This window comes from Furipterus horrens, unplaced genomic scaffold (genome assembly GCF_987537825.1).
Source record: "Furipterus horrens unplaced genomic scaffold, mFurHor1.1.pri manual_scaffold_5, whole genome shotgun sequence".
Classification (NCBI taxonomy): Eukaryota; Metazoa; Chordata; class Mammalia; order Chiroptera; family Furipteridae; genus Furipterus; species Furipterus horrens.
In genome coordinates, this window is record NW_028327175.1 from 175471307 (window position 1) to 175491456 (window position 20150).

The window sequence follows — 20150 nt, forward strand, 5'->3', positions numbered from 1 at the left end:
CCACCTAGCTGAATGTAAAGTTAGGTTAAAGATAAGAATCTTCTACCCTCAGAGATGCCTGGTTCTCATTTGACTAGTGTGAGCCCCAAGGTCCTGGGAGGGGCAGGGCTGGCCCAACTCCCTCAGTGAGTTTACCCACAAAGAGCCTGGCCCCTTCCCCTCCTGTCTTAGCTCAGATTACCATAGCAAAATACCATACATTGGGGGTTTCAACAAAAGACATTTATTTCTCACAGTCTGGATGCTAGGAAATCCAAGATCAAGGTGCTGTCTGATCCAGTTCCTCATTAGATCTCTCTCTTCCTGGCTTGTAGACTGCAACCTTCTCACATGGTAGAGAGGGAGCAGCTATCTAATCTATTCATATAACTAATTCTATCATGAAGCCCCCACCCTCAAGACCTCATCTAAGACTAATCAGCTCCCAAAGTCCCCACTTCCAAACACCATCACATTGAGGGTTGGGGCCCCAACACATGAATCTGGGAGGGTGCACAGCCACATCACCTCCAGGTCTGGACATCAGAACTCTTTGATTCTGCTGACCTACATGACTGGGCCCACAGGAGAGTCACTACCTGGGGTGGGCAGGCAGACTGACTCCCATCCTCACCCCACTGACACGATGCCAAGGTGCCGAAGGGAGCACCAATAATGAAGATGGGCCCAGGCCACTGCCTACAGCTGCCTCTTGACCTTGGCCAAGTTGAGTGACCACCACCACAATGACCATTTCATTGGGGTGATCTCTGAGGGGCACCAAGTCAGGACCACACATCTGGGTCCAAAGATGTGCCTCAGGACTCAGAGGGAAATGATATTATTTTTAGTGCCCCGTGAACTGCCCTGTCTTAGAGTTGAAGATACAACAGGGCACAAGAGACTGAGTCCCTTCCTTCCTGCAGCCCAGTCTCCAGGAAATATCACCAAATACAGGGCGATGGGAAATACATGACAGGGCCAGCCTCCTCTGGGCACTGAAGGCTCCCTGGGGATGCCAGATCTGAACTGAGACCTGAAGGAAGTCCAGGAGGACAAAGAGGGAAGAGACTAGACAGGCTCCAAGCAGCAACTAGAACTGCTGCATGTTTCTGCTGAACATGCCTGGGCAGAATGGGTATCTGCACATATACATACACACTCACACATACATATGCACACTCATACATGCACACACATTCAAGCACACATGCACATATGTGCACATAAACACATACACCCTCACACATGCACATGCACACACACATGCATACACAGGGCAAGGGATCTCTGCCTAGATTTCATGGAATGCCAAGGTCCTGACCCAGCCTCCTAGACAGTGCCCCCTCCTCAGCACTGCCCACCACAACATGCTCCTCCAGAGGCATGACCACCCTGACTACTGTCCCTGGAGGAACACTGGCTACAGGCACCCTGTCCAGCCCCGACTCAGTGCTGTGGGCTGTGCAGTGTCTCACCTCACCTCCCCAAAGCCTTTATCAGGTGCATAGGAAAAGTCCTAAGCCAACCCTAAGCTGAGGCTCTAGCTTGGGGCTCACTGAAAGGCAGAGACTCACCGGCAAAGCTCTAGGGCCAAACTGGGAGCCTACAGGACTCGGAGGCAACCCACCAGATTGTTTGGGCTACTTAGAGCTCTGAGTGGAGTCCTGGGAGCCACCTAGGGCTGAGGAGCAGTATTTGATGTCTGTAGCCATGACAGGAAAGGCAGAGAGGACCCTAGATCCGAACTAAGTCAGGGCCACCTCAGTGCCTGGTGCCAGCCCACATAATGACACAACTGAGACAAGCACAGGGAGCCCAGTCCAGAGCCCCCGAATGTGGCCCCTACCTCTCCTCTCCTCTGGGTGCTGAGAAGAAAGCCCCCAGCCTCTGTGCAGAAGCAGAGCCAAAGCAAGACCTCTAGGCTCCACCTTTGCACAGAGCAGGAGGAGCTGCACAGGGAGGGGAGCAGAGCCAGCCGGCCAGGCCAGGCTGAGGCTGAGTGTGCAGAGGCTCGGGCCATGCCAGGGCCAGCACAGAGATGTCTACTACTAGGGGTGGTGTGGAGTAGGGATGGTGTTCAGACAGTGGGATGCATATCTCTGACATTACCTGGAAGTTGGTAGCACCAAGGGGTATCATGTACCCTTGGCAGGGGCCCAGGAAAACAAAACAAAAGGTGGCCAGGACACAGGGAGAACGAATGCCTACCAAGCATACTATACACCACTACCCACACACCCTTAATCCCAGCATGAGGCGAGCACACTTCTGCTGGGCATCCCACTGGACTGCTGCTGGCTGACAGTCTTCTTCCTGCCAGGCATACGTCACCTCTAGAGAATTATCACAACTGCACAGGTGTTGAAACTGAGGTTTGGAGGACAGGGCAAGTGACCTCTCAGCTAATCAGTCACAGGGCTGAGATTTGAACCCTGACCCCTTATCACCGAATAGAACAAGTTATGTTTGCCCGATGTCAGGCTCTTGGGGGGCTGGACCATGCTGGCCAGATTCCAGCCACTCTGGGCGCTCAGAACAGCAAGATTGCAATATCATCCAGGGACAGTCCGCAGGTTCCAGGAGCCCCAGTCCACACAGATGGCTCTAGGCAGCCTCCATAGGAACCACATTGTCAGTACCAACCTCCTTCCCTGCTCCCCTGGGACACCGCAAAAGGCTGGAACTCAAATCCCAGCTTCTCTAAATGGTGCAGAGGCTGGAGGAGCCTACCCAGCCCAGGTCAGGAAGGGCAGGAGACCAAAAGCCCCTTGGGACCCCTCGGGCTGGCAATGTGACAACCATCCCTACCTCTTTGCCTGGCCCTTAGCTAGGCATTTTAGTTCATCTCCTCAACTGATCCTCACTGCTGTCCTCTGTGCTGTCACTCCCATCTTCCAGTCAATGAAACCAAGGTAACTTGCCCAGAGTCAGAGAGCAGAGCAGGGACCAGAACCCTAGTCTGTAAGTGAAAGCAACAAGACTCTTCCTGCCCCCAGCTCCTAAGCATGACATCTGTTCTCATGTGGAGGCGTGGGTGGCCCAGGCTGAGCACTGGCAGGGGACAGGCACAAAGATGGAGCTGTGACATCTGGCTGCCTCTGTCTGGGTCTGGTGAAGGATTGATGTGAAAGAAGCAAACTGGGTAGACTTGGCCAGCCAGGGCCACATGTCTCAGATCTGGCTGGAAGAGGAGATGCAGTCTGGGTTGAGAACCACCTGGGGCCCCCAGCTAACAGCCTGTGGCTTCACTCCCTGGGTGCCTGCCCCACCCACAGCTTGGGCCCAGAAACAAAGAAGGAGGCCATCTAATCACCTCGCAGCTACCCTGCCTATGCTTCAGGCCTCGGAGGGAGAACCCTGGGTCTTTCTCTTTCCAATCCATGGCCATTGGCCAGACAACTGGTTATTTATAGGCTAGGAGGAAGGTCTTTGTGAACCCAGCTGATGGGAATTGCCCTGCTAGGCTGTGTGCCTGTCAGAGAGGACAGACTCCCAAGGGGTTGTCACAGGCCATGCCATGGCAGAGATGAGTCTCTGCCCATCCCAATGCTATAACGAAAGAGAGAGGAGCTACTGTGCAGGAAGGCAGGCGTGAGGAGGGCACAGAAGGAGATGAGGAAGAAAGCAGGGGAGATCTGTAAGAGGAACAGGGCCACTGGGAGCCCTGCTGATGCCAAAGGAAGGGCCAGCTTGCCAAAGTCCAGCTGTGGTTCTGGCCCTAGCAATGGTCAGGCCTGGATGCTAATCTTCACCTCATTACTTAGAAAGCATTTAGCCCAAGTATTCTGAGAACTGGGCCTGTCCAAGCCCTAGTTTACAGAGGACAAGATTGGTAGACACTGAGAAGAGTATAGGTGAGAGCCCAGCTGGGGCTGAGGTTTCCTAACCTCCCACCACACCAAAGGACTGCCAAGAGCTTTTTGGGGCAGACAAGTAAATGAGTGGGCAGAGGGGAACTGATAGGAGCCATGGATTTGATTCAATAAGGATCCAATACCTAAAATTGTTTTTTGTTTTTTGTTTCTTTGTTGTTGTTTTAATAAGTCACCAAGGAAATGGGAGGGCTGTTTTGCATGAATAAGATCATGGGTATTTATATCATTCACCAAATATTTCCAGTTCTCCCCTTCCCAGGCGCATTGTAAGGCTTTGCTTCCTGGACTCCTTTTGCCTGGCTGGGACTCCATGACTAGTTTCAGCCAGTGAGTTTTAAAGAGAAGTGACATGGGCGTGTCACATCCAGACTAAGTCCCACCCAGAGCTCTTTCCCTCTAGCACAGCAACTGGCACTATTCTAGCTGAGTGGCCATGATGAGCCAAGCTCTAAGCTGACCAATGATGACCACTGTAGCATGGGGAAGAGATAAATGTTTGTTATGTTAAGTCACTGAGATTTGGGGATTGTTTGTTATCACAGCATAACTTAGTCTATCCTGCCTGATACAAAGAAAACCACAAAACAAAACAAAAGGATAGGGACAAACAGGCAATTCCTTGGGTAGCCAAGTCTAAAAAGATTCACATCCAGGGATCAGACTGGGTTAGAAATGGTTTGGAAACAAGAAGTGCAGACTGAATGTCCCAGGTTTTTAAGAGACAGAATTTTCTGGGTAGTGAGAAGGCCAAGTAAAGAAGGAAGATGACTGCTAGAGGGGACAAGGCTAAGGGATTTTGACCTGGCATCTACAAGAATTTGGGAAGACAGTCAGTCTGCCCTTAGAAGATGTGGCTCTGAGTGGTAAGAGACAAACTCAGCTACCCCCCAAGAGGAACCTGCAGAAGTGGCATGAGGTATCCACCTGTTCACTGAAGTGAAGCCCAACATCCCAGTCTGGTAGCAAGCCCATGGCAATAAAAATACTAAAAGGGAGACTCTAGAACCCAAAGTATGTGGACACAGATGTGACAGGAGTATAGTCAATAAAGAGACAGATCATGTGTGCATGTGTGTGTGAATGCATGTGTGTATGCACACAAGGGAGAAACCCTAGAACAAAAGAGACTCTGAAGCCTGGGAGTTTGGCAGAGGAAAGATAGCAGTCATTCCTTTATGTAGCCACAGGCTTGTGAGGGATCCAAAGAAAGAACTAGATGGTTCTCCAGCCCCAGATGAGCCCTAGTGAGGGGCCATCAGTGCCTACAACCATGGCACAGCCATCTTCAGACTTAAAGCATCTCTGGCAGCAGCCCTTTTGGGGCCAGGAAGAACAGCTCTGTGTGGCACTCAAGCAAGACTTAATTCTGCAAGGTCTTCTTGCACTCTAGATGGATGGTGAGGTAGAGAAGAGGCAAGTGGGAGGGGTCTGAAGAAAGACTTATCGTGGTTAGAAAAGGATATCATTGGCCTGAGTAGTGACAAAAACTTACAAAAGTAGATTCTTCTAGGAACTTCTTTAGGCACAAGCAGCTTCCAGGCTCAGAGAAGGACATCAGTGTGTCATTGGAGAACACAAAACACCTACAGAGGCCCACAGGCTTACAGTGTGCCATTCTCCAGAGCAAGCTTGGTCAACATGAAAATATGACTCTAGTAGGTCAGGCTAAGACAAGAAAATGCCACCCACTAAGCAAGAGTGCAGTCAACTGTGCAGAAGAAAGGGAAGGTGGACAATGTGCACTGGCTACAATGGGCACCAATGGGTGTGCCACCATGGAAGAAGAATAACAGCCCACAAAGTCCCCTACGTCCTTACCCCTGAAACTGTGAATAAGTTAGACGACACAGCAAAGGAGTATTAAGGTTGCTAATCGGCTGTCATCCTGGATTATCCAGGTGGGCCCCCTAGAATCACAAGGGTTCTGGGAAGAGTGAGGCAGAAGAATTAGAAGTGCAGAGGGAGCTCTGATGGCAGAAGCAAAGTCAGAGTGACAGTGCATGAGAAGAACCCTGCCCACCATTGCTGGTCTGAAAATAGAGAAAGGGGGCCAGGAGCTGAGGAGGCAGGCAGCCTCTGGGAGCTGAAAAGGTGAGGAAATGGATCCTTGTCTAGAGCCTCCAGATGGACTCAGCACAGCTGACACCTTGATTTTAGTCCAGTGAAACCCATGTCCTTCTGACCTGCTGAATTATAAGATAATAAATTTATGTTTTTAACCAAGTAAAAATTTTGTGGCAAAATTTGTTTCAATGCTGAGAGAAAACTAGTACAGCTGAGTGAATGGGAATGATGGCAGTGGGCCTACAGGCATCTTTAATGTTACTAACATCACACTCAGGGAGACCCTGACAGTATCTCCCAGGCAGGAACCAATAAAGCTTCTCCCAGAGAGAATGGTGGATCCACCGCGGGGGCGTGCAAGGATACAGCCTCAACAGGACCTCTAACTCTGAAGGGAAGCCAAGGAAAATTCTAGAGGCATCAAAGCTCAGGGAGAAACACCATCTAGCAGGATGTCTATATAGATAGCAGCATGGCATGTGAGGGCAGGGTAACAACCTAGGAGTGACCAACACAAAATAACCAAGACCATCAGATGGCCAACAATAAGCTTGTCGCTGAGCTTTATCTTTATTTTATTTCACTGTTTCAATGTTTTATTCTGTGAACACCAAGCTATACTTTGATGGATTTTTACCTTGTCTTCCTATAACACTTTTGTGCTTATTGTAACTAAAAGAATATTGCCCCACATATACTCCTTTACTCTTCTTCTCTAAATTGTTATCTTTCTACTCTATTACAGATATCTCTACAGCATAACCCATAACTCAAGTAGTTTACTTAGAGTAAAGACAATACTGTGAACAGAGAAGACTAGTATTCAGCCAGTTCATTATTAACTTATGCATTTATATAATCTTCTCCTGGAGCAGGCACTTTAAAACAATATAAAATTTTTTATTTAACAAATTAGTATCTCTTTTAGTATCTAGAAAACAAATTTTCATAGTTTGTTAATATGAACTTTGCCAACTAAATCTAAGAGATAACATTTTAAAGACTTAAATATAATTTGTTATTATTTGCTAACTTTAAATCCTTATCAAATGCATATTTCATTAAGTGTAATCCATTTTTTTACATATACTAAAAAGACTGATTGACTATCTTAAAAGTTAGTTTGTAAGGAGCTTATACAAAATCGGCCTGAAGAAGTTGTAGGTATAAATCATAGGACCAAAACTCAAAGTAGTTTTTTATTCTCCAGTAATACTTAAGCATATCTCAGCATAAATTATTCCATTAAAAAAAAATAAGTCATTTTGAATACTGAAAAATATATGCAGCCACTAAAAGTAATGTTTACAAATAGTTCATAGTGATTTCAGAAAAAGGCAATGATATGTTAAATGAAAAAAAACAAGACATACAACTGAACAGAATGGGAGCTCTCAGCATTTACAAAATATGGTAGAGAAAAAAAGCTAGAAGGAAATAAAAGGTATAATTCGGAATGATTTTGTCCTCTTTTTTAAAACTTAAAAGCTGAGAATCAAGCAAGACCTGGACATAAGGAGGGTTTGGGTGAACTGCAAGGTTTTAACTCAAATTTCTCCCACATCAAAATTGTCCTGTCTCTTTCCTGTACATTCCACATTTTATAAAATGAACATGCATTGCCACTTCTCTTTTACATTTTTAAATTAATTCATGCTCATTGTAGCAATGCATTTTTTTAATAATCGGGTGGGGGGGCTGAGTAAAAAGCTGAAAATATTGTAGAAAGGTCAGTGAGTCTGCTCTCAAGAAATGCACTAGCTTAAGAAATGATGCAGCTGAAAACATCAAGAGAAACTGAGATGCATTCACAGCTAAGTCAAGGAATTGAGAGGGATTTAGTGTTTACTGAACATCTACCACAGGCCTTCCACAAACAATTTATACACATCTCACTCATTTAATCCTCACAATAATCCTCTGAGAAAGGTACTATGATTGTTTCCTTTTAACAGATACAGCAACAAAAGCCAAGCACAGGGCCGGGACTCCCCCAGAGTCACATTGCAAGTGAGGCAAGCAGGATTTGAAAACAGTCCCTTTGTGGTGCTGTAACAGGGGGGTCTGACCAGATCACTGGGGAGTGGGGGAGACCCCAATCTGGGGGAACCCCTATCCAGCACAGAGACTGCACTCCCCTGGAGAAAAAAAGAAGGGCAGAGAGAACCGCCAAGGGGGCAGATTAAAACAGCAGCATCAGGAGGAGGCTGTCCGAGGAACTGTAAACAAGCCAGCGTGCGAGGCCCGGGCAGCCGAGCAGCTCCTGACCCAGCCAGAGGGAGCTTGTCCTGAGGCTTCGCAGGCAGAAAAGGTTAAAACACACAAGTATGGTGGAGGCCAGCAAGGCACAGCAGAAGCCGAGCCCCACCCCAGACCCAGTGGGGCGCTGCCCTTGCTTGCGGCTCTGAACTCTGCCCCCTTGTGGAACATGGTGGCCAGAAGAGGGGCAAAGACAACATGGAGGACGTTAGCACACATTGGTTGTAAAGCTAGACACTCCCACAGCGGGTGGGACTTGGGAAGGGGACTTGAAAACAGAACTCAGACTAAAGCCTATTCTCTCGCTTGCCTCACACCCCGCAGTTGGGGTGCGCTCAGGGCTTAGGCCTCACACAGGCGGAAGCCAGCTCGCAGAGGCAGAGTCCTGTGCTGGAATGGGCGTCGACGGGCGCCAGCCCTGGGATTGACCCTGAGAGCACCACAGGGAGGCTAGGAGCAGCACACAGAGGCATGAGCTGGGAAATTCCTCCGCCCCAGAGGCACAGGCAGCCTGGGTCCCCAGGGCCCCAAGGATAGAGCTTCCCTTGCACAGCCATCTGGCAGCACACCCCAGACCCCAGCAAAGAGAGAGAGCGCTGCACAAAGCAACGGCGGCGCTAGAACCCACATGTGCGCACCAGAGAAAGAGAGAGCCTGAGGATGGAGACCCATTCGTGTAACCACCATGAACTCAAGAAGGTAAGATGGGGTGAGGTGTCTGTACTCTGACTCTGATCCTGGGGTTGGCTGGATGAGGTTGGCTCAGAGCAAGAATAATCCAAGCCCCTCAAATTGGGTACCCTGTTAATAAAAACCTCTTCTCTTCCCCACAGATCTTCATATTATGCTTGTACATGGCGACAAGCAGCTAGACCCCAGGCTGCCCAGTTACAGTGCTGTCTCTTGGACCAAAACAGGGATGGAATCCGCAATCCACAGGGGATCCCTGGGAGCTTCTCCAGTCCATGATGGAGACTAAACACCAGTCTGCCTTTGCCCCCTTCATCTTTGGCCTCTCCACTACCACAAAAGTCCTTTCCTCCCAATGCAAAGTGTGTCTACCACCCATGTCCTATTGCAATGAACATCTAGGCCCAAGAAAGAAAAAATATCCATCCAGCAGGGCCAAGTCATAGATGGACAGCATCTCACAGAGCAGAGAAGACAGGACTCCCAGCAAGCTGAATGCCTGCCCAGTCAAGCCTCAGGCGAGGGGAAAGGAGCCTCTGAGCACTGCTCTGCACTCCCTGAGGTCCTGGAGGGGCCGGTTCCTCACATCCCCCAAGGTTTTGCAAAAGGGCACAGGATAACACTATGGATTTCTGCCCATAGAACTCATAAGTTGAAAACACATGCCAGCTTTAACCAGCACACACTCTTTGGGCAAAAGGCAGCTCAGCAACACCTGGTCAGTACTCCTCTACCTGAACAACTGTCAGCCATCAGAATCCAACTAACTAGTGCAGATGTTCACACACACTCACTCTCACACCACTGCGAGACTGTGTCAGCCTGCAATCCTTAAGAGTATGAAATATCTTTACACAAGTACACAAGCAGAGAAACTGAGACTTAGAAAAGCAAGATTTCTAACAGAAACAGTCCCTGGGTGGAGCTTTGTGTCTCCAGGACAAAGTTGCATTGGGGCTTGAAGGTTGAATGGTCCATAGCTATTTTTGCTGCGTTTGTAATACATTGATAAATTGTTTGATTAGTTAACAGCAGTTAAAAATCAATTTTACATTAAAGTCCAGATTTGGGACTCCTCTTTTTAAAAAGTCAGCTCATCTACAACACTAGGATTTTCATTCCCAAATGGCAAAATCAGCTAAAGATGTGGAACATAGGAAGGGTCCCTTCACACTGTGGACTCCTGGGTGCAAGAACTATGTGCTTCCTGCACTCTGTCCTCAGCTCCCCAGCACAAAGAATGAATGTCCACAGAGGCAAGTATGTGAGGACAGTATCAAGGGAGCAGGAGGCACTTTGAAAACTGTGACATGTAACTGGACAAACTTGTGTGACCCAGATCCCCACTCAAGTTACAGTCATCCCTGCCTAATGAGGCCCATCATCCCCTGGCTGAAGCCCACTTTCATGTTGGCACACAAAAGAAAGATGTCTAGGGATGGGCAATGTGGGGGGCAGGGACTGCTGGTGGGACCAGACACCAAGGACAGGGATTCCTCCTCCAGTACCTCAGTGGACATCTAACCATGGGTATCTGCCAAGGCTGGAAGCAGCAGTTCCCATAATGGGCAACAGCAACCTCACCCCCACTTACTACCACCCCCAAAACACACTCAGAACTCTGGGTTTACATAAATACCTTGAGACATACTTGTACTTGGACCTTCAGGCCCTAGAGCTGGGCCTTTTGCCTCCTCTACTACACCCAAGAATAGGAGACTCCCAAAAGACCTCTTTACAATATAAAGTTCTCCCTAGCATGAGTCCCGATCTTCTGGACCCAGACCAGAGCCCACACTGAGTCACTCTAGCTTTGCAGGTACAGTACCCAAGAGACCTGCAACCAACCTATAACCCTTGCCAGCAGGAGGATTCTGGGCTCAGCAGGCTGGGGAGGGAGAGCTGGCCTTAAGCCCTCACCAACCCACCTCCTCCTTACACCCACGGTCCTGCCAGTTTCTCCTGGGAGAAATCCCCACATTCTGTGCCACCAACTTTGCCCTCTATCCTCAGCACTCCCAGCCTCAGAGTCCAGTCCACAGATATGGGGAGGAAGGCAGAGGAAAGGACAGGGACCTGGGCTGGGCAGGCATCAGGGGAGGAGAGAGTCTCAGACCCTGACCAGGAAGTGAGTGGCATGGGGGAGGAACTCAGGTTCCAGAGCCAGCCTAGAGCCAGGTAGAAGAGAAAGAAAAGAATGAGAGGAAGGAATAGCTCCTCCACCTGTATCCAGTTCCCTAAGCACTTGTTGTCCCTGCCCCCAGGCCCAATCTGAGGCAGAGGCTTTGGTCCGAGGTGGCCCAGGCGCAGGCTGGGATTTACCTGCAGCCGGGTCTAGCCCAACTCCACTCCTTTCCTGGTCAAACAGCGCCCACCTCCGGCCTAAGCGGCGGTGCCTTGGGTGACAGCTAGAGCTGAGGAACTGGCTCCTCCAAACCCAGCAGTGGAGCACGGCCCCCGAGAAACACAGAACCAAGACACTGAGGGGGCGCATCCCGGAGAAAGGAGACAGCAGGCTCGGCCTCCAAGCACTGCTCGGTTGGCCGTGAGGAAGATGCCAGCCCATTGAGGTCAGGGGAAGTGCACGGACGCAGACACGCCCACTCACAAATACTTGAGAAACAAACAGGGCCCTGGGCCACTCACACCTGCGCGGCCAGCACAGGGTGCACACACAGGCCGACACAGCTGGAAAGGAGCCACACGAACCGGCGATATACCCCGCCAGGAGCCAGGCTCCCGCGCTCGCAAGCTCCCAGCCCCGGGCCCCTGCTGGGGAGGAGCAGAGAGCGCGCTGTGAATGGCCTCGCGGCTGCCCAGGCACACAGGAGGCTCTGCGTGGCCAAGCTCATCGCAACCCCGCAGGTCTCCTCTGCTGCGCAGTCTGGAAGGCCGTGGCCCATTTAGCCCTGGGCACCGTGGCCACTCACCTTCTTGCACAGCCTGAAACGGGTTGTTGGCCTCGATGACCTTGATGGAGTAGGTGATCTTCTCGCTCTGCAGGATATCATCGTTGAGGCTCAGGTCTGATACGGCCAGCTGGAATACCCTGTCGTCTTTGGCCGCGTTCTCCTCGAAAATGGCACCTGCAGGAGAGGAAGGGTCAAGACCTAACCTAGAGAGCCCTCCCTCCCCAACCCATCCCCACCTTAGTCCTGGGGCTGGTAGGACCTCTGGTTACCAGGTGGTGGGAGTTCAGGACTGGCATTTAAGAATAGCTGAAGGCTTTTCTAAGTCAACCAGCACAGGATGCCCCACACACACAGCACAGATGTGCACACAGTTGACATGAGTTACACATGCACATCACACATGCTGCCATCAGTCCACACACATGTCTCACAACCAAGCCACCTCATGAGCCAGCCATGCCCCACACAACTGACTGAGCCAAGCTGGAGTGACCTCAGTAGCACACACATGCCCTGACATCCCAGGAGCCAGAAAGTTCCCCTGCCCCAAACCCAAAATGGAATGATGACTTCATTCTGCCCTGCACGTTCCCCTGTGTGTGGAGCTAAGCAGGCAGGTCTGGAGTGGCTTTCCTACTCCAGGGGCTTCTTTACTCAGGGGCCTTAAATAACCAGCATTTCAGTGCCAACCTGGATCCCTGGCAACACTGTCCAGCCTGGCCCCTGGACTCTGACTTCTGCTCTCCATCTCTCCCAGCTTCTTCTTCCCCCTTGACTGTTGTGGAGAGGGGAATGTCTCTTCGATCCCTTGCCTTCTGACCCAGCAGGACTGAGAACCTCAAGAGGAGCTGATTTTGCAAGGGCCTTCTAGAATCACCAATAGCTCTTTCAGGGCGGCCTCTGGCTGGCTTTTTTCGTGCTTACACCACCTTTGCCCACTCTGAGCTTCCCGCTCACCCCGGCCTGGCCCTGCAGCCTGCGCAACTTGGGGGTCGTCCCCCACCGCCCCAGGCTGAGGGTCCCCATGGCTCCAGAGATGGGACCAATGATCCTCCCAAAGCTGGTGGTTGAGAAGGCAGAGGGAGGTCCCCAGTTTCAGGATACACCCAGAGCCACAATGCTGACCGACCATGAGACCTGAGCCCCCAGCCACACACCCCCCGCACACACACACACCCCAGGAAAGCTGTTTGACCCTCAGTCCCAGGCGAGGGGAGGGTGGCGGTGCAGCCACCAAACCCAAGCCTATTTTCCTCACCCCCTCCTCTGCCCCTCCTGTCCCACCATTCAGGCCTCCTCTCACACCTTCGAATCCCCAGTTTCTCTGTGCTCGCTGGTCTTCCCCAACTTCCGGAAAGGCGACTGCAGAGGGGCTCACCCAAATCAACTGTGGTCGGTCCCCCAACCCAGCCCAACTTCCTAGGATTATTTTCCTGCTGCTACAACCCTTCCGTCGCCCCCTCTTCCTCTCCACTCTCGCATCTTCTCCACTGGTTCTCTCTTTCCATCCATCTCTTCCCTCTCAGCGCGCGCACACACTCCCCTCACCACCCACACCGCCGACGCCGCCCACGCTCTTCTTCCCTCGGCTCACACCACCTGGAACGTCTGCTGGCCCCCAAGACTTGGACCACAGGAAACTCTAGGACTGTTCAGGATTGGGCTGCAGTCGCCACAACCAGATACACACACACCCACACATACACCGAGAGATACATTGACACACACGAGAGAAACACTGGGTCCACTCTAACAGGCTGGCTGACAATCGCGTACTCAACAACACAGGCTCAGATAGCCCCACACATCCCAACGCCCTCTCGCAGTGACACCAACACGGTGCCAGGCGCACACATAGTGACATGCTGACAGCACCCACCCACCCACAACACACGGTTCTGGTTGGGCCTCTCTTGATTCTGCCCTGACAACTTGGCGAGACCCCGGGCCGCGTCGGCCCCCTGCTCCCCACTGATCTGAGCTGCGTCGAAGAGCTGGCCGGAGCCCGCCGACAGTTCCTCCAGGGGTGCGGGTCTGGGCGCCTGTCCAGCACCGGGTTCCTCGCAGCTGCGGCCCTAAGTGTCGGCAGAGGCCGAGGGGCCCCGCGCAGAGATTGGAGCCAGGGGAGCCGCGAGGGGCCCGCTGGACCGCGTCGCGGCCCAAGCGCAGCTCCTCGGAAGGGAGGAGCGGCCCCTCAGTGGAGCACCGCCCGCCGAGCCCCTCGGACCCGGGAACCACCAAGTTTGGACGCCGCGCACCTCCTGCGCTGCTGAGACCCCCGCCCAGACTATGCCCGGCCGCCTGCTGCTCTCACCGATGTGGATGATGGAGTCGGCCCGCACCGACACGCACTGGCATATCCAGGGGAGAAGCCACAGCGTCAGCGCTTCCATGTCCCCCCAGGCGCGCGGCTCATCAGCCCGGGCCCGGGGTAAGGCCGAGGGCAGCGCGGAGCGGGGAGGCGCCCGTCCGGGTGCAGTCCCGGGCCGCTCCCCGGGAAAGCCGAACCCGCCCGTGCGTCTTCCCCCGCGCGCCCGCCCCTGCTCCCGGCGCCCCCCCCGGCAACCCAGCCCAGCCCAGAGTGGTCGGGCTCCCACTCCCGCTCCGGCTCCGGTGGCGGATGCGGCGGAGGTGGCAGCCCGAGCCCAGGCCGGCGCGGCGGGGGCGGCCAGCGGAGGCGGCGTTTCCCGCGGCTCGGGCGGCTTTGGGGGCTGTGGAGGCGGTGGAGGCGGTGGAGGCGGTGGAGGCGGTGGAGGTGGCAGCGGCGGCAGCGGCCAGGCTGGCACGGCAGCTCCGGGTTCGTTGTGTGTCTGAGCCCTGGCCAGGAGCGAACTGCGGAGGACGCCCCCTCCCCTCCCCCTCCCCCTAGGCTCCACTCCCCCTCCCCTCCCTGCCCGCCTCCCGCCCCTCCGCCCTCCTCTCGACCACGTGACTGCGGAGCCTCAGCCTTGCTGTGCGCCGCTCCCCTGCTCGCAGTTCGGAGGGGGCGCCCGGTACTCTGTGCTCCAGCCTGGGGGACGCTCAGAGGCCACCACCTTGGCGGAGGTCAGCCGGGCTTAGGTGCGCAGAGATTTGGCGGCCCTGGGCCTCGCGCCCCTCCCACCCCCATTCGCCAGGGGCGGGAGGATGGAGAAGGGTCGGCCACTAACTGCCCTCGGAGGATCCAGGAGCACCTGGCGCCCGCTGACCTCGGCAGCCGAGTGTCTCGTGCCATCCCCCACGCCTGAGGCATAGAACCCTTCGCCGGGCCTGACCAGGGTTAGCCTGCAGAGAGACGGGGCGGCGCGCTAAGACGGGCACCGGGATGCAAGGGGAGTCAAAGGGGACCGGCCGCTGACGAGCGTCACCGAGTAGAGCATGGACTGCGGGCTCGAATCCTAGCTCGCCTCCCGGACTTTGGCGGGCACCCATCCCCCGCCCCGCAGGACCCGCGCTCAGGAGGGAGTCGGGCAGGAGGCTCGGACTCTGAAGCCCAATTCATGGCCGGAAACCGGCGCAGCCGTGACCGCGGCGCCTGGACGTGAGGAGCCTTCCAAGCGGCCGGCGTTCTCAGACTCCAATTCTGCACCGAGCCTTCAAGCGCGAGCTGGGCGGAGAGCCGGCTCTTCGCGGCCAGTGCCGAGTGGGCTCTCTGTGCCATAGGGTGAATACCTCCAGCCGGCCACTACCAGTTTTAGCGTTACGCTGTTCAGGCTTAAGCCTGGGAAGCGATTGCAAGACAGATGCGCAGCTCCACACCCTGCCCAAGTGCCAGGCTGACTGGACTCCACGTGGCACACACACGATTTGGGGGAGGCAGCTGAGCCTTCCCTGACCCGTATTCCGCGGAAGCTCGGTTTGAGCGCGCCTGGCAGAGCCTCATGCAAGGGGCTGCTCCCTCAAGCCCGGGAGCTCCCATTGGCCCTGTCATTGGTCTGGTCCCAAAGCCCCTTCCGTGCTCCAAGCCATGCACTGGGCGCACGGGGTTCCGCGGAGCTCAGCAACTCCCCTTGCCTGTAACTCCCCTCGGAGTGGGAGAGGCAGACACAAAAACAGATCATTAAAAGATGCGGCAAGTTCCCTGAACGATCTGTGTATGCACAGGTGCATCCTGTGCTCTAGAGACAGTCTGGAATAAAGAGTCAGGGATTGTTTGCTGGAAGAGGTGACTATTCTAAAGGTTGAGTGGGTATTACCAAGGGAGGAAGCGAGGCCTCCAGGCATTAAATGTTGATTATTAGCAAGCCAAGGCAGGAAGAAAAAGAAGTGTGTGTGTGTGTCCCAAGCTGCGAGCCATGGAAGAGTTATTGGCAAATTTTACTTTGGAAAGATGGAGAAGCAGCCTGTGCAGATGGGCCCAGGCTTGGAAAGCAGTGAGGCAGTCTTTGCAATGGACGATGGGACTGACTTAGCTGGGCAGGGGCAACCTGGTGGAGAGGAGAAGCTGGGTTGCAGAAATCTCAAGGGACCACATAAGCAGGCGAAGTGACTTCCAAAATGAGGAGGCCAGAGGGTGAGAAGAGAGGAATGTCTATGCCTGTGGGAGACTAGGCCGCCAAGCTGAGTATGGTATCCACACAAAAGCACTTCCTCAAGAAACCTGCCTTAGGATCCCTGAATTGTAAAACATACCCCACCCAACCTCTCCAACCCCCCAACCCTCTATTCTCATTCCCTTGAAATTCCACCATTCACTGGTTGTAGGTAGAAGGGAAATGAAGGATTTTATTATATAACATTTTGGTTTCTGTGGTGGCTCTTTACACCGTGGAAGGATTGTGGCTGTGGTCAGGGGCTCAAACCTGAGGTCAAGAGCCATAGGGTGAAGGACCCCCAAACTCACTGGTTTGAACCCCTGCAGTGTTAGTAGAGTAGGCACATGATACTTGTAACCTAGTCTGAAGTTTTTCTTGATGTATATTATGCTAGGTAGAGGTAGCATGATTGCAGTGAGACAAGTTGTACAACCCACTTTCAAATATTAACAAGACAACCCACCAACACATAGTTTGGGGAAGACTTCCATTAGTTTCTAGCTTAGATGATGAAATGGATGATGGGGTCCCTCTGGTTTGGGTTGGAACTCAGGTTGGAACCTCCCTGGAAGCTGTTGGCCTGGGACAATCTCACCTCCTGCCCTGGGTACCTTTCCCTTCATCTCCCACAGGGTGGGGTCCTTCACCATCCCCAGATGCTTATCCTCTATGCTCCCAGTTTCTCTGCCAGACTGAAATGCCCTGAGTACCCCTTGCCTGATCATGAGGGGCACTCTGCACAGGTTCCATTTTCCCTAGAACTGGCAGGCAGACCCAGAGATCACTGGGGCCCTCTGCATACCCACCTCAGCAAGACTATTTGAATCATCTGCCACCTGAAGTTGGGATTGCTAGATTCAGGGACATTATCAGGACTTTATCAGGCTCATCAAGCCCCTAATTACTTATTTATCCTGGCCAGCCCAGTCCCTTTAAGCCATGATAACCTCTGGAACTGCAAAAACTGCCTGCCCAAAACTCTACCCAATGAACAAGTTCACCCCTACTGTAACAACCTGATTGGAAAAGATGGATTAGCAGCCTCTGGGTCATATGATGCATACCCATTTCACAGAAGGGAAAACTGAGGCTCAGAGAAAGGATGGACTTGCCCAAGGCACCAGGTGAGTTACTGGCAGACCCAGGACTCAGTCCTGCTGGTTTTGCTCCTCACTACACAAAGGTGTATCCACAGAAATTAAAACTGAATCAATACATCCTTCTTTTGCACAGAGTTCAGCCAACACAGATGATTGCTTTTCTAAAGAGATCTTCAGTTATACTGATTCTAACTACACTTACCAAAGGCAGGCTCAGTTCCCTATGTCTTACCCATGAGATGACATTCCCCTTTACACACAAGAAAACTGAAGAAGGATGCAAAAATAAATTGGGCCCATCAGGAATATCAACTGGAACATTACTGGAAGTCAGGAGTTTGCCACCAAAGCTTCAGATTAAATGTCAAGGCAAAGAGAGAGGCCATGGTGGTCCACTTGGAAGTCAAAATCATTGTAACTTAAAGCTTTGTCATTCCAGAATTGCAGACCTCTTCTTTCTCTGTCACCTTCTTTCTCACCCCGCCAAAAACTGGGCTAAGGAAGAGCCAGCTGGAGTCCTGACCCTCCAAGTCCCTGGCACAGTCCCTGAGGAGCTACTTGTTCCATGTAGAACCACCAATGCTCAACCCTTCCAAAGGTGCCCCCACCCCAATCATGTTTCTCCTAGAGAGCCCCTGGACTAGTTATGGTTCTGTACCCTAAAAGACTGCCTTAGCCCCTCTCTCTCAAACATAGAGCCAAGCCAGGCTCTATGGATTTCTAAAACAATTCAGCCCAGGTTCTACATAAGGGTACTGCCAGCACAAGGCACCAAGGCCCAGCCTGGGGGATTCTCTGCGGGTTTTGGTACAAAAGACCAGCTCTCCCAAGTACAAAGGAGGAGGCCAACCCAAGTCCTGGGGTCAACTGCCCAGGAAGGGGCCAGCCAGTATCTTAGAAGGAGCCAGGCTTGGAGCCCTGCAACCTGAGTTCCAGGCTAGGCCTGACCCCTGGACTCCAGGGAACCCACTCTCTGCCAGCATCTGAGCTCAGGAAATCCCTCTTAACCTACCAGCATTTTCTTTAAAAAGAAAAAAGAAAAAAAAAGCACCCTATTTATTGCTTATTTCACTCCTCCTGCAGTAGCTGCATTTGTTGTATATTAATTGCCCACCTCTATTTTGTCTTCCTTACCCCTTCCTGTCAAACTCTTTCATCCCATTTTTACTGTTTCTCAGCTTGTATTTACTTTATCTGATCTTCTTTTATATTACCATATTCTGTATTTTATTTTCACTCTTAGTTTCATGGGTTTTTATTTTCAATTTTCTAGGCTGGCAGTCTTTTGCATCACTCATTCTATTATCCCAACCTTCTATTCACTTAGTCTTCAATTTTCCCAAAGTTAGGGGTTAGGGGAGATGGCCTGAAGGTGCCCTCCCTGCACCCACCTTGCTGAAGCCAGCCCCTGCCCATACCCAGACTTCATACATTTTTAGGTATCCTTTCCACAGCACTGCCCATGGCATGGGGCAGGCACCCATGGCTGGTAGTCAAGGTGGGGAGGGCTTCAGCTTGCTGGAGCCACATCCCACAGGCCAATGAGGAAGAAGAAAATCTCACAGTGTTTTTTCCCTAGATAGGAGCACCTCATTTTTGCAGGGCAAGAATAAACCCTATTTATTCACATTATACAGTCCAGAAATGGGCCCAGGATGGGGTGCTTAGTCTACTTAGAACAAAGCTAGTCTAAAAAGTTTCCTGTGTTACAAGATGCTGCCTTCACAAAAACAAGCTGGAACTTCAGAGGTTGGTCCCTGGACCCATGTTCTCCAGGACCAAACACCAGCTCAGGCCCATCTGGTTCCCCTGGCCCAACGGAGTTCAGCAAGCACTATCCCTCCCTCAGGCTCCTCTGAAGACCAGAAGAGGCAGGCTGAAGTTTGCACAAAGGTGTTACCAAATACCAAAAGAAAGCAAAAGGGAAGGAAGTTTCAGCTCCCAGGAAAGGAGCTGTCATCTTAGTCTCAGGTCACCTGAGGCAGCCACCCACCTCCTCCTAAAGCAGTGATCCTTCAGGTGTGCATCCCCATCCTGGATCTAGGAAGTTCTTTAGAGGAGACTGGGGCTTCTGGGGCTCTAGACGGATGCCCAGAGTTCATTGTGTGTGAGGAAGAGGTTCTGCTGCAGAAAGTGTAAAGTTTGAAAACAACAGCCCAAGGGCCTCTCTCTGAGCCCAAAGACTGGCCTAGACCCCTCCCGGCTGCTTGCTGGGGTCCCTGTTTCCTAGCTACAAGGCCTAGGGAGGCTTCTCCCCTCTTTCCCCAGCCCCTGGGCTCTGTAATTCTTCCCCTTTTTGCATTTGGGGAGATCCAGCTCTCTAGGTAGGGCCAAGTGGTGGCAAGGAACCAAATCCTGGCCTGTCTATCCCCAGAGCTAAAGTCATGCCCCCCACACCCTCATAAGTCACAACCTTGCAGACCCAGGAAATGGAGCACCACAGAGGCCTCCTGCCCCTCCCACAACTGCCCAAGTCTCCTCCTGCCCCTGCCATCTGCTGCAGTGGGTCCCTGCAGTGGACCGACTCCACACAAGTTAAACTGAGTTAAGAAAAAGGTACCCATTCCAAGCAGAGAGCTCAGCAAGAGAAAGACATGGATGTAGAAACCCATAAAGGAACTCAGAGGTTAGAGCAGCAAGATGTGAAGAGGCTTCAGTGGAGGGGCTGGGGTAGAAGTTGCCAGAATGGCCCTAGTGAGAGATGTTAAGGCTAAGCTCACTCCTTGCCAGACAAGTTCTGCAGAGCAGGGGCTG

General features: G+C 52.4%; 1 protein-coding gene across 1 annotated transcript in view; it reads right to left on the minus strand.

Annotated features, from left to right (window-relative positions):
- The window catches only part of GRID1 (glutamate ionotropic receptor delta type subunit 1), a 777332-nt gene extending 763048 nt beyond the window's left edge, over window positions 1–14284 (minus strand). The window contains exons 1-2 of the mRNA XM_090278321.1: window positions 14097–14284; window positions 11801–11956 (exon numbers count right to left, since the gene is read on the minus strand). Of these exons, the coding sequence (XP_090134447.1) occupies window positions 11801–11956; window positions 14097–14175 (235 nt within the window). The 5' untranslated portion in view covers window positions 14176–14284. The remainder of the gene's footprint in view (window positions 1–11800; window positions 11957–14096) is intronic.
- Window positions 14285–20150: the final 5866 nt, after the last annotated feature.